Raw genomic sequence first — 14,762 nt, 5'->3', positions numbered from 1 at the left:
CTATTGAATCGTAATATAATAATATCTTGTTTATATTTACATTAAAATAGTCTGTAGACTCGATATTAGGTAATCTTTGACTTTGGCGGACCAAACTGGATCTTAGTAGATCTCTTACTTTCTCTCTAAGGCTAAGAACTTCGCCTTCCGCGCCCGCGGCGGTTGTGGAATTGCGGTTTTATTTCAAAACTCACGGGAGTGGTTATTTGCGCGGTTATTCTCGGCGCGATTTTAAATCGTGCCGCGTGCTAAGTCGCTGGCACAAATTGGTCGCCCGCCGATTGGGCGGTTTTCGCGTTATGTCCGTGGACAAATGCTGTCAAAATGACAATACTCAATCGTTTATTGCTTAACCACATTAGCAGCTCGATTGATGGTTTCATTTAATTTATTTAAACCAGGTTACCTATAATAAATTATTTTTTCGTTAATTTATGAAAATATCAAATTAGCCCGTAATCCTTAATTCTGATACATAAAGTTATCCTATTAATTTAACACAGGTACGACTGTACTCAGTGTTGCACTACCAAATGCAATTGACGCGCCTCTATGCCAGGGCTTTTATGTTCCTGGCCAGGCTATAATCCACATTCAGACTAGCTATAAATTTAAAAAAATATCAGTTTTATCGGAATTAATTAATTATTGTCGAATCATTCGATGACTTTGAGTTTGCAGTACGATGATACGATTATTTTTACGTTGCGGCAATCACTAAAATTCGCTAAAACGACACTAATGACGTTTAAAAAGTGGCACGCTCGTCTTCATACAATTTTTTTCACATGCTGCATCTATCCGTATCTGTGCAGTTATAGGAGTTATTCTCGGATAAAAGTTTGGTTGAATCAGGCTTTAATGAAATAAAGAACTTGATTGAAACTGCTCATTTGGTATTGAGTATTTGGTAATTTGGTATCAACTGCAATATTCTCTTTGATATTTTCAGACATTGCCACGAGAACACAACAGAAGCGGAATTGGAGAAGATCCTGCGGAAGCGAGGGTCCGACTTCGACACCATGGTCAGCAACCATAGAGAACAGAAGGCGTTTGAGGAGAACGTGGCTAAGAGGCTAAAGGAGATGGGGGTGAAGGTGGAAATGGCTAGCAGGTACTGTTCAAAAGAGGACTTCAAATGAAAATTCTTTTTTAGCTTAGATTGATAACATCTAGATGGATAGTGTTCATGCAAGAGCTTCATCTAAAGTGTGGCAAAAGTCATATTAATTATGTCGTCCAATATCATCTTACTATAAGCACAGAATAATAATAAGTACCTACTACGTACAGAAGTTTTACTTCGCGAAGGTATTTAAAAAAATGTATGCTCAATCTCATTAACAATATGGTGTAATTTAGCCTGTCTCAAGAGTCAAGCACCATTTTGTTGACAAACGTCAGTGATCGACACTGCGCCGAAGCTATAGGGCTGACTTCGGTAAAATGATGTGACGTGAGGTGCCAAACTGCGGAAAATGGCGGAGGAAATACATGATTTAGCATGAATTGTCATGAATAATATTAACTACTTATTTACCTCTCAGTGTCTTGAGGCAACTTAAAAAAGTACATTCTGTGTTTTTATTATTATTTAGGCAGTTGAATACTGCACAGTATTTAGTACACCATTTTCTTTATTTTCTTCCATCATACACAAGAATACGCGTGCGTGAGTCAATGTTCGCTCGTATGTGAGGCCTTGTCGAATAGTATCCTGTAGGTGGGCCATCGTGCGTGTTTTGTTTTCGATGTAAACTCGCGGAGATGAACAGGCCTGCTATAAGTCAATAGGTTTGCGCATCATAACTCAGTCAATGCCTGAGGTATGGAAGCTGCACGAGAGGGTGATTTTGTAATGGTGAAACGTTAGCGGGACTTCAGATTTGTATGTCATGTCATGTCATAATATGTCAAGTGTCAGAATGTATGGGAAAAACTAAGCCTGGTATGGTTTGAAGTGCCTGACTTTTGCGCTTACTATCAAAAGGTTTTAGGCTTTATTAATCAAAATTTATTATTAGTATGTAGACCCTTTTTAGGGTACTTATACACGTCTCATCTCTAAATTCTAATTCACTCGATTTCAAGTAGCTTTTTTGCAGTATCTTACAATTAATTAATCTAAAAGAATGTGACAGCGTCACAACAATAAACTTATCGATTCCTAACGATTATCTTTTGATTATATCGAATAACATTCATTTAGCACAATCGCAATAATTTATTGCGATAGTGACGCATGAATTAATTTTGAAGGATTTTTGGCGGGAAACTGAAGCGTCACTTTGACGTCATTTGTTTTTAAAAATGTGTGTTTATGTAAAATAATGCTGAATTATTAAAATTAACCTTGGGTTGCACCATCTTACTAACATTAATCAACTTACATAACCATAACCAGTGTTTTTTGTAGGAGTTTGACTGACATTTGACGTTTGTTATATTAAAGTACGATGGTGCAACCCAGCCTTAGTTTTCATCATCAATTTACCAGAGGCAAATGGAGGATTTGGCCTACACTCCCCACGCTGGCCAGACGGGTTGGGGAGGCCTGATGTTCGCACATTTCCACCTGTGTTGCACCACCTATGTTTAACCGTAACTATAACCATAGCTGCTTCTTTTTGCATGGAGTTTGACAGATTTTTGACGTGTATTACAGTTATAGACCTAATATACTGAACTGTCCTATCCGTGACATTGACAGCGGGGCGCCACCGTCAATACCGGATCGCTGGTCCTGTTTTTTGCCATGTTGTAAACTAAATAGTTGAACGATGGTGGCGTCCCCTTGTCAATGAGTTTTGTGGGACAGTTTAGTTTAAGTCATCTATAAAATAAGATGGTCCAACCCAGCCTAAGGTTTTGGAACGGTTTCGCCAAACATCACGCGATCAGCAAAATAAAAACAAAAACGAATCAACACGTTTACTTCATGCGATGGATAAAAATATCACGTGTGCTACGTCACATTCTAGAAGAAGTATCTTATCTTTAATAATCATTAGTACTTTGTATTATAATTCCGTTTTTTGGGAAGTATACGTAGTTCAATAAATTATGACTGACATCAAATAAGGCGATCAATGTTTGTGGCAATATAGCGCTTATTACAACTACGGAAGATGCTATAGTGTTTCATTTGGTATAATTTACAAGAGGTGAATGATAGGCACTGGTTATCAATGGTAATTAAATGTAAATTTGGTTTGATTATTACTATTAGTATAGAGATTATGACTACTTTAATTATGTGGTGTCATTAATAGATGACAAAATTTCAATTATTTGTCCGTCAGACAGATAATTACTTAGTAAATATTGGACTTGTATTTTTATTTTCTTTCATAATTAAATAATAACAGTGCTACATCGAGTTGAAATGGCGCGTTACGTCACGCCTATGTAGATTTTTTCTTAGAAGTGACGTCACGCGACATTTCAACTCAATATAATAAGTTGGTATGTATTTGTGAAAAAGTGCCGCTAGAAAGACAATAGTTTGATTAATAATAATTCCCGATTTTGTAGCATTTTTCTTTACTGCTCCGCTCCTATTGACTGTAGGGTGATGTTAAATACCCTAAAGCCTTCCTCGATAAATGGCAAACAATTTTTCAAATCGGACCAGTAGTTCCTGAGATTATCGCGGTCAACCATAAATTCTTCAGCTTTATAATATTAGTATAGATTCACTAGTTTATGTAACAACATGTGAACTATCAACCAACTCGGTAGCAATAAACTTTTTCGGTATTATTTAATAGTGATATCTGTTATTACGTATGATGTTCTTATCATGCGTAATAAATTACGAATCAACGTCCTTCACACTTAAAAATATTTTGCTAAGTCGTATGTCAGTACAGTTCGATTCATGAATTTATCACAAAAAAGTGGGTGTCAAAAAATATTTTTTGGTGCTAAATGTCAATTACTTACGTCTGTTTTGTTAACTATTGGACAGTGTGTTTACGCACATAATATTTGTTACTTTTGGTCATGTAAGTGACTATAATTATGGTTTTTAATGAGGAATTATATGTTGTTTAAACTCAAATGTCGGTACTTAAAAACCGCCATAAAGCGCCATCTTCTATGTAAAAATAGGCGAATGTTACAATCACAATTTGTTTTCGTAGAAAAAAGTGAGTCATCCAAAGACTTCAACGATTATTTAACTAAATTGCCAAATATCTACAGTCCTTCTTTACTTGTATATTACAAAAACTTTTTTTTACATTTAAATAACAATAAAAAAAATAAACTGAATTTTATAGGCTGTAATTTGATAATAGATACTTCAGCACGTAATGGTTATATTTTTTATTTCATTGCCTTTAAATCCCAAGTCGATAAAAAAATGCGTGTAACTGTACAAATAACGCACTGTATTGGGGGTTTGTCCTTCCTGCAAAATAGATAAAAGTGAGTGCAAACAATGCGATAAAACGATAATATTTTAGGTCAGGCATTTGCGTTTCTAGATATTTCTTTGCTAATAGTTGTTTGGAGCTCTAGATTATTTGAGCAGACTATAGATTTAACTCTTATAAGCCCTTTAATTGATATTTACTGTCCGTGGTGCATATCTTTTCTTAAAAGTTCTTTTGATTAATTTCCCCCGGGACAAACTTGACCTTCACTGGTTGGGTTTTTATTGGTGGTCAAGCTGTAGATCCTGGCTACACAGGAGTTGCAGCGGTGGGAAAGAGAGGTGGGAATAGTCCCGTATTTTTTAACTCTTAAAATACGAACAGCTAGAGACCGGAGTTTGTTGCCTGCTGCTGGCTTTCCCGAATACTATAATCTGGGCCTTTTCAAGGCGAGTGTATAGGCTTTTGATTCGTATCATCCTAGACTGCATCTTAACTGAATATCAGATGCGGTCCTGCCTTGTTATGAATAAAAAAACTTACTATATTTATCATCATCATCATTTAGTTTTCACTGCAGGAGCACGACTCTTTAATTTACCAGAGGCAAATGGAGGATTTGGCCTACACTCCCCACGCTGGCCAGACGGGTTGGGGAGGCCTGATGTTCGCATATATGTTCCTTAGGCCCAGAACAGACGGTGAAACGCAACTGCAACTGCTAGTTACTTTTGAGTTGCATCTAAGTTTCTGCCATAGCGTCCGTTGAGAGACCACACATGACGCGATCAGTTTGAAACTTTCAGTTTCAGTTTTATTCGTCAGAATCATCAGAAAGTTGCAGTTTCGTTGCAGTTGCGATTGGCCCAGAACAGACGGTGAAACACAACTGCAACGAAACTGCAACTGTCAACAGTCTCTCGACGGACGCTATGGCAGAAACTTAGATGCAAGTCAAAAGTAACTAGCAGTTGCAGTTTCGTTGCAGTTGCGTTTCACCGTCTGTTCTGGGCCTTAGTCGCCTCTTACGACATCCACGGGAAGAGTGGGGATGATACTTTTCTTCTCTGGTGGAACGGGCGTTATTTTAAGATTAATTCATAATTATCTTCGTTACAGATTGACATACAGCGACGATTTGATCAAATGGTGTGACGTGGTCGTGCCGTGTGGGGGTGATGGGACGTTCCTTCTAGCAGCATCTAGAGTTAGAGACAATAAGTAAGTTTGTATTCTTCACAATTTGATTTTCCAATAATTTGTTCTCGGTGGAGGTGCTCGTCATCGGATCAGTGTGCTTACCATGTGTTTACGTTAGGTTCCACTAGCGCAGTCTTTCCCAAAGTGGGCGATAACGCCCCCTTGTGGGCGCTGCAGGCTTAAAGGGGGGCGGTAAGAGACCCAGAAAAAAAAATCGGTACGTTGTGTAGAGGCTTGGGAGGCGTAATTTACTAGGAGGACTCTTAGACACCGACTGAGCACTCGCCACTCGACTACAAATAGGGGCGCTAAAAAGAATTTATTCTCAAAGTGGGCAGTAGACAAAATAAGTTTGGGAACCGCTGCACTAGCGACTGAGAAAAAGACTCTAAAATGATGAATGAATATGATTTTTAAAACTGTCAACGTCACTATTTCTCAACTCAACTCAAACTACTTTTTCGATTACAATGCAACCAAAAATCTTAATTTACAGGTAATTTAAAATGAATTAAGATTTTAAGACCAGAATGAAGTATCTTTTTAAAAAAGTCTTGCTTTAGAATTATTAAGGTTCAGTTAAACCAACGCGATCAGCCGGCGCGCAGCGATGGCAATCAGACTTAAATGCATTGATCGCCATCGCTGCACGCCGGCTGATCGCGAATTATGTTAAATTTAAATATCAAATTCTACAGGTTATGTCGATTACTCGTGTCTTGTATTTGTTTATTAACCAAAGTGTCAATTGTTTCCAGCAAACCAGTGATCGGATTCAACAGCGCCCCTCATAAGTCGGTAGGCAGACTGTGCCTTCCCACCTGGTGCTCAAACGATGTTAAGGGTGCGCTACACGCTCTCAAGGAGGTAAGTGATTGTTTTAGTTGCTTTCACCGTTTATTTGGCGGTGGGAATATAGTTCCCACCATATTTGTAGGCAGATTGTGCCTTCCCACCTGGTGTTCAAACGACGTTAAGGGTGCGCTACACGCTCTCAAGGAGGTAAATAGTTATTTTAGTTGCTTTCACCGTTTATAAGGTAGTGGGAATATAGTTCCCACCATATTTTTAACCTTATCTTAGAAGCCTGATTCGTAGTTTCAATATGGAAAATATGTCAAAAATACAAGTTTATTATTCAGATATAAGTTATCGGGTCCCCGCCGCCTACCTGCCGTCCTAACGCTGCTGCCCTGGGCGACCTGGGCACAGCTTCCTTCCTATCAAACCTTATTATGTCTAAGTATATATTGTTAGGCAGGGCTAGGGCTCTAGGGACTTAGTGTCTTAGGGAATAGGGACTCTAGGCTCACTAGGGAGTTAGTTCCCTTCCTGACCGCATATCCCGGGCACGGGAGCGGTGCCTTACAACCACTGCCTCTCGCCCGTACACTACGTGATAAAATCAGCCCTTAGTCGCTTATGACGACATCCACTCCCGATTCCCATTTATCATCATCATCATTTCAGCCACTGGACGTCCACTGCTGAACATAGGCCTCCCCCAATGATTTCCACATCACTCGGTTGGTAGCGGCCTGCATCCAGCGCCTTCCTAGCCCAGTCTCTGAGCACTGACTGTTGTCCAATGACCCCAAGCTACCCATCCTTATCGCTCGCGAGTAATTATGTTGCTGTTGCGCTCGCACACTCACTGCGGGCGCCCGTCGCACAGTGGCGACAGCAATATAATTACGCGCGAGCGATAAGGATGGGTCGCTTGGGGTCATTGGACGAAATTCTACGTGCTCAGAGACCAGACTATATCTTTATGAGATTTATCAGTCCACTTTATGGGTATGTGCCATGCTGTGGTCGTCCCGTTTAATACTTTTTTCAAAATCGTTGTCTTATTATCATTACAGGGACGGTTCAGATGGATGCGTCGTTCGCGGATACGCACGACGATCACATGCGAACAGAAGTTACTCGATAAGATCACACCGGTGGATCTGCACACTTTGCACTTCTGCAGGTTTGTGATATTATGTCGTCATCATTAGAGAAGTAGGGATGTGGGCTAATGGGAGAATAAAGAGCAAAACACACACTTACCTATGTGAGCCTAATGAATCGTTTTTTTTCTGTGGTCGGATTACAGTTTTTCAAACTTTTTTTGCTAAAGTCCGGTCGCTGAGCACGTAGAATTTCGTCCAATGACCCCAAGCTACCCATCCTTATCGCTCGCGCGCAGTGGCGGATTTACAGTTTTGCCGCCCGTAGGCTAGGGTGGGGTTGGATCTTTATTCAACTTTTATCTGCTGAAATCGATTAAGCGTCATCTAAAATCTGCCGCCCCTAGGCCGCGGCCAATACGGCCTATTGACAGATCCAGGACTGTTCGCGCGTAATTATTTTAAATAAATAAATAAATTATATTGCTGTCGCGACTGTGCTACGGGCGCGGGCGGCCGCAGTGAGTGTGCGAGCGCGACAGCAATATATTACGCAAGCGATAAGGATGGGTAGCTTGGGGTCATTGGACGAAATTCTACGTGCTCGGCGACCGGACTTTAACCCTCGATGCGCGAGTCTAACTTGCATTTGGACGGATTTTTTTATTTAATAGGGGTTTTAACATACATAAACGTATTCCCCAGGTATCCCCCAGTGTCGCACCTGCACGACGGCCCGGATTCCCCGGACCCGCGTTCCAGGACGGAGTTCGCGCCGGACGAACCAAGCACCACATTGTCCACCAAAGTACTGCCGTTCTTGGCGCTCAATGAGGTGAGTGTTTGGAAAATATATTAAACTAGCTGTGCCCCGCGGTGTGCCCCGTGGTAAAACGTAGCCTATGTGTTAATCCAGGGTGTCAGCTAACTCCATACCGAATTTTACTAAAGTCGCTCCAGCCGTTTAGACGTGAAGAAGTAACAAACACACACTAACATACGCCTTTATAATATTAGTGTGATAGTTTTATTGTAATTACGGATTAGCAAGCTGAAGTGGCAATGGGCAGGGCACATAGTACGCAGTACTGACGGCCGATGGGGCAGCAAGGTTCTGGAGTGGAGGCCGCGTACCGGAAAACGCAGCGTGAGACGTCCACCCACAAAGTGGACCGACGACATCATAAAGGTAGCAGGAAGGCGCTAGACGCACGCCGCTACCAACCGGGCAACATGGAAAGCATTGAGGGAGGCCTATGTTCAGCAGTGGACGTTCTATGGCTGAGATGATGATGATGATGACAGGGTGGTCAGTTATCTACCCTTCCACACACAGCTCGTAAAACTGAAAGGAATCCTTGGGCTTTTGTCCAAAAGTACCTAGACATGTTTAAGCTGAAACAAAATCGGTAGATTTTTTGAAAAGCCTTGAGTAAGGCCCAGAACAGACGGTGAAACGCAACTGCGACGAAACTGCAACTGCTAGTTACTTTTGAGTTGCATCAAAGTTTCTGCCATAGCGTCCGTTGAGAGACAACCATTTTGAAACTTTCAGTTTCAGTTTCATTCATCAGAATCATCAGAAAGTTGCAGCTTCGTTGCAGTTGCGTTTCACCGTCTGTTCTGGGCCTAAAAGATCCATTTTCGCACAGGTATTCATCGGAGAAATCAGGATACAACAAATAAGTAATGTAATAGTTAATTTGGTAGTTATTTTTTATTATTTTTGTTAGTTTGCTTTTCTTTACAAGTGACTTTTTTATTTTTCATAAAAAATGCATCTGTACATGTATAAAGAAATTGTGGATTTGACCTACATTTGGTATACTTTATTATGTTGTTTATTTATCACTGTTTTAACCTTAAGTTAGAGGTGTATGAAATTGTAAAAATAAAAATAAAACTGTATGTAGTTATTACGAATTAGAAGTTTTAATTTAGATCAACCTATTGTACAAAGGCGTTATCAATAAATTTTCAACTTTGTATCTTATAATAATACATCTAAATCCATTGAAAGTAAATAATTACACTCATGTTCTAATGCCCGTTTTCACCATCAATCCTTAATTTTTAAATGACCCCTATGGTGACATATAACAGGAATTTTGTTTTCATAGGGGTCACTTAAAAATTAGGGATTGATGGTGAAAACGGGCATAAGTCTAAGAGTATGATACAAAAAATCGAACCAAAAACTACCTATCTCTCTCTCTCTCTCTTACCAGGTGTTCATAGGAGAGAGCGTGACGTCGCGAGTGTCGCTCCTCCGACTTCAAATCGACAACGGCAAGTGGACGCACACCAAGAGCTCAGGCCTCTGTGTTACCACCGGCACTGGAAGCACTTCGTGGCATTTCAGGTGAGATACATGTTTCATCATCATCATCATCATCATCATCATCATCATCATCATCAGAAAGAAATAAAGAAAGAAAATATTTTTATTTAAAGCCTGGTCCGTGAGCTCGTAGAATTTTGTCCAATGACCCCAAGCTATCCATCCTTATCGCTCGCGCGTAATTATGTTGCTATCGCGCTCGCACACTCACTGCGGGTGCCAGTCGCACAGTCGCGACAGCAATATAATTACGTGCGAGCGATAAGGATGGGTAGCTAGGGGTCATTGGACAAAATTCTACGTGCTCCCGGACCGGGCTTTAGTCCAAATATCAGGTCCCTTCATCACCTATATCACCCCTTTCTAAAAACTCAAGCCTCTGTGTTACTCTCTGGAAGCACTCTGAGGCATTTCAGGTAAGAGATATGTTTCATCATCATCATCAGGTCCCCTCATCATCAATTTCACCCCTTTGCTAAGAGCTTAGGTCTCTGTGTTACCACCGGCACTGGAAGCACTTCTTGGCATTTCAGATGAGATATATTTCACTAGCGACCCGCCCCGGCTTCGCACGGGTGCCAAGTCTAGTGGTAAGACCACCTGCTTCTGACGCAGAGGTCCCGGGTTCGATTCCCAGTGGGGGCAGATTTTTCTGTTCGGTTTTGTTGGTGGTTGGGCTTGTTCTAAGTCCGCCTGGCTAGCTACCACCATCTTACCTAAGTCTGTCGCCATAACAACAATGTTAACAGCATTATTGTGTTCCGGCAGTTAGAGGTAAGATAGCCAGTTCCTCCGTGGTTGAGGATTCCGGGTGAAGCTCGCTTCCACCTTCGGCCTGATCGTCACTTACCATCAGGTGAGATACAGGCCAAGAGCTTCCTCGTTGTGGATAAAAAAAAAGTATACATATAAACCTTCCTCTTGAATCATTCTATCTATTAAAAAAACCGCATCAAAATCCATTACGTAGTTTTAAAGATCTAAGCATACATAGGGACAGACAGCGGAAAGCAACTGTTTTATACTATGTAGTAATTACAAAGATTTTATTAAAAAGGCTCAAGGTCACCCAAAGAATGATAGAGCGTGCTATGCTCGGAGTTTCCTTGCGTGATCGAATCAGAAATGAGGAGATCCGCAGGAGAACCAAAGTGACCGATATAGCTCGCAGAATTGCTAAAATCAAGTGGCAGTGGGCGGGGCACATAGCTCGTAGAGACGATGGCCGTTGGGGCAGAAAAGTTCTCGAGTGGCGACCACGGGCCAGACGTAACGTAGGCAGGCCTCCCACTAGGTGGACCGATGATCTGGTGAAAGCCACGGGTAGCACCTGGATGCAGGCAGCGTAGGACCGGTCGTGAAAATCATTGGTAGGCTTTTGTCTACTAGTGGACGGTATTTGGTTAAAATCCTGAATATAAGATTTTAAATACCGGCCGTTTGGTGTAGTAGTGGTTCAGAACGGACTACTATGCCGAGAGTTCCCGGGTTCGATTCCCGGCCGGGCAGAAATTGAAATGATGAATTTTAATTTCTGTGACGAGTCTGGGTGTATTCTATGTATAATATGTATGTATTTACAAAAAATAAAGTATTTAAGTATGTTTATATCCGTTGTCTAGTACCCATAGTACAAGCTTTGCTTAGTTTGGGGCTAGCGGCGCAGTGTAAAATGTCCAAGAATATTTATATATTTATTTAAACTTTTGCGTTCCATTTCAACTAAAATAGTAAGACACGGGTTTATTAATGAGTTCAGTTATGTACTCACGGCTTGACGTTTCGACTGCTATGCTGCAGCCGTGGTCACAACTCATTAATAAACGTCGCGTTAAGACCCGTGTCTTACTATTTTAATCCTGAATATGTTCTGTTGCAGTATAAACTGCCTCCGCACCCATTCCGTTCTGGAGCTGATGAAGATCCTCTCAGAAGATTACCAGGTCAAGCTGGACACAAGTCTCGAGAGAGCGCGAGAAGTCACCGAGAGATACAACCAGAAACTGATGTTCGCGCCAGGTTCGTATTTAAAAATGTCGATGGCAAAACTATCGATACGATGACAACACTACAAAATAAATCTATAAATCATCAATAAATTTTAGTATCGATTTTGATATTATCGATTGTGTTTATATCCGTTATCCATCAGCATAATAATTATCGTCATCAAAAGCATCATTATTGTGGGAGTTCTGTTTTTTTTGTATTGATGAATCTCGGGTGAATTGGTGAACTTGATGTATTTCTCCTTCGACAATTACAGCTTACACGTCTTTTACAATAAATCTTAAACAACTCGTCCGTCTTCCGTCTTGTCGACACAACTCACAACATCCAACTGACTCCTCTTTTAAACTACTATTCTCACTCTCAATCTTCATTCATCCCTTCCATTTCTTGCATAGACCAATCATACAGCCGTTCAAATCATCCTATTATTCCGTTACACACAAAACTTATTAATCCTACATTATCATCATCAAATTGTTAAGTCTCCACTACAGGAGCACGGCAGTTGGGGATGCAATATTCATTGGCGTATTATCGATACTTTATCGATTTTATCGATAGTATGATGGGCTTCATCATTACATTTGTCTTGTCTATGACATGATGGTTCCCATGGAGATATTTCTTTAATAATTATTTTTTTTTTGTAGATTCAGAGCAGTTAGCCTATAGCGTGCGAGAGTACATAACATTTGAAGACTGGCCCGCGCCTAGGGGTCTGCGGGTGAGGGACAAAGCGACCTCTGTCAAGGTCAAGTCGCACTGCACTGACGCTGGTAAGTCACTCCAAATTCACATTTGTTTGACCTTTTAATAGTATGCTAGCTGTTACTTGTCATATGCAAGTTTTTTTTATTTCTGACATTTTAGTAGTAGACTAAGAGCTAGTGAACGCCAGACCTACGTCATTTTATAAAAGCTGAAAGTTTGTCAGCGTATGCTCCCAATATAGGATATAATGTTGGTGAATTATGAAGTTTGGGTCGTGGTGGCTTTGGGAGCTAACCTAAAAAAACTGTCTGGCAAGGAGTTGGAACTGTCAAAACTGTCTGGCTGTTGGGGAAAATACTTCTAATTATTGCCCAAATATTATACATAAAAATCAGATTTTATAGTATAACCACGGGAACCCGATGCCTATAAATCTTGAATCATTCCAAATCAATCTCACTAGATGGCGACATAAGTATCGAATTTCTGAAGACGTTTGTAAAAAGTCACTAATGCTCAGTAAACTATAATGAAAAAATGTTTTACACATTAATTTGTTCATTTAAACACAGTGAATGATTCAAATAAACAATATTTCTTCATATAATAAAATTTTATCTTTAGTAAAAACTGAAGTCTTAAGCAATCGTTTTTGCGGCGCTGTCGAAGTAGCATTTAGTTACAAATGATGTAATAGATGGCGCTCATCGCTGCTGTTTTATTTCGTCACTTATAAAAATACTAAAATAGGTTTGGTTTTGCAACAAATTATTATTTTTATTAATTGTCATATTTCTTGTAAAATGCAAAAAAAAAACATCTACATTCAAATAAAAATGAAAGAAACACAAATTAGCATTACAAAAGTTTGGCTATAATTTGTCTAACATTGTGGCGCCTAAAATCGACAATTTTGATTATTTTTTTTAAGATTATTAGCAATTTGTATTCCAAATATTACTAATAGTCCCATTAGCCCCTCGTGTTAAACTAAATGAGCTTGTGTTACGAGTGGGCTCACCACAATAGTCGAGCGGCGGTGGGATTCGAACCCGCGTTCCCCGGATCTCGAGTCGGCCACTCCGACCCCTTCACCGTTCGGCTATCGTGGCTATAAAAGGTTCGATTGTTTTCCTTCCAATTATGATAACCTACCCAGTGTCACTCACAATAATAATTAAGACGAATCTTAATCTAAAGACCTACATACACTGGAAAAACATAACCCTTTTTCTGGTGTAGTCGGTTATAAACTGTATTGCCGATAATAATGTTTAAGGTCCACCTTTTGTTCATAATGTTAAGAGCATTATCCGCCAGTCAACCTTTCAGCCACGCAGAGAGCTGTTAGTAGGTAAGTGCGGTGCAGAGGTGCAGTTAATGTTTTTTTACTCATTTAATTTATTTTAAGATATGTATAGCAAATAAAAAAAAATCTTAACCTAGTACCTATTAAAGTGAACCCATTGTTAATCCCCTGTTTAATTCCATTGTTAATTATTAAATTCGGCCAAAACATAAACAAAGTGAGAGCTCTGCTGTCTCACTCGCACGCTCCATAGCCGGCTACTCTGCGGCGACGCATCATAATTTACCTACCTACTAGCTGGCCACGCCGAGACGCGACCGCGCGGCACATTGGATTGGCGTCCTTGAAATTAGAAGCAGGGTGCGCGAGCGGCAGGCAGCGAATGTTACGGTAGACAGTAGGTAATTATCCATAAGCAAGTTCTCTCCCAAATACATGTCAGTCTGCATCAAGTTGTATTTCACTTATTTAAAATCAAAATGCAGATTCATTCGTGTGCGTTACCTCAGAGATATCGTCGCTTGCCTCTCTAAGTGACGTATCTGTCATTTTTTTCGAAACGGAGTTATCTACGCCATCTTAATTAATTTCGCAAGACGAATCGATCTATCTAATCGCCTGAAAATTTTGCAAAATGTCAGTTACGTCAGTTAGAGAGGCAAGCGACGATATGGTGACGCTGATCAAGATGTGCTTATGTCATGGAAAAGGTAGAGCCTTAAATCCTGTAAATGTGCCGAGACGAGAATCTAGCATTTTTGCCCAATAAGATTTCGGAGTAATTGAAGAAAATAAGAAGCATTACCGCAGCGGAATCCCATTTTCACCAATTAAGTACTCCGCAACCTTACCGGGTAGGTACAAATGGTAGACTCTCGACACATTTACAGGATACAAGGCACCAACCCCTC

At 40.3% G+C, this 14,762-nt stretch overlaps 1 protein-coding gene across 1 annotated transcript in view; it reads left to right on the top strand.

Moving 5' to 3' along the window:
* The window catches only part of LOC135085004 (NAD kinase 2, mitochondrial), a 43,065-nt gene that overhangs the window by 19,185 nt on the left and 9,118 nt on the right, over positions 1-14,762 (top strand). Inside the window, exons 3-10 of the mRNA XM_063979779.1 lie at positions 953-1,117; positions 5,502-5,603; positions 6,341-6,449; positions 7,448-7,557; positions 8,183-8,312; positions 9,706-9,839; positions 11,698-11,837; positions 12,482-12,607. Of these exons, the coding sequence (XP_063835849.1) occupies positions 953-1,117; positions 5,502-5,603; positions 6,341-6,449; positions 7,448-7,557; positions 8,183-8,312; positions 9,706-9,839; positions 11,698-11,837; positions 12,482-12,607 (1,016 nt within the window). The remainder of the gene's footprint in view (positions 1-952; positions 1,118-5,501; positions 5,604-6,340; positions 6,450-7,447; positions 7,558-8,182; positions 8,313-9,705; positions 9,840-11,697; positions 11,838-12,481; positions 12,608-14,762) is intronic.

This window comes from Ostrinia nubilalis, chromosome 27 (assembly GCF_963855985.1).
Source record: "Ostrinia nubilalis chromosome 27, ilOstNubi1.1, whole genome shotgun sequence".
NCBI lineage: Eukaryota > Metazoa > Arthropoda > Insecta > Lepidoptera > Crambidae > Ostrinia > Ostrinia nubilalis.
Note: the sequence above shows the minus strand (reverse complement) of the source record. Positions and strands in the feature narration are given on the sequence as shown.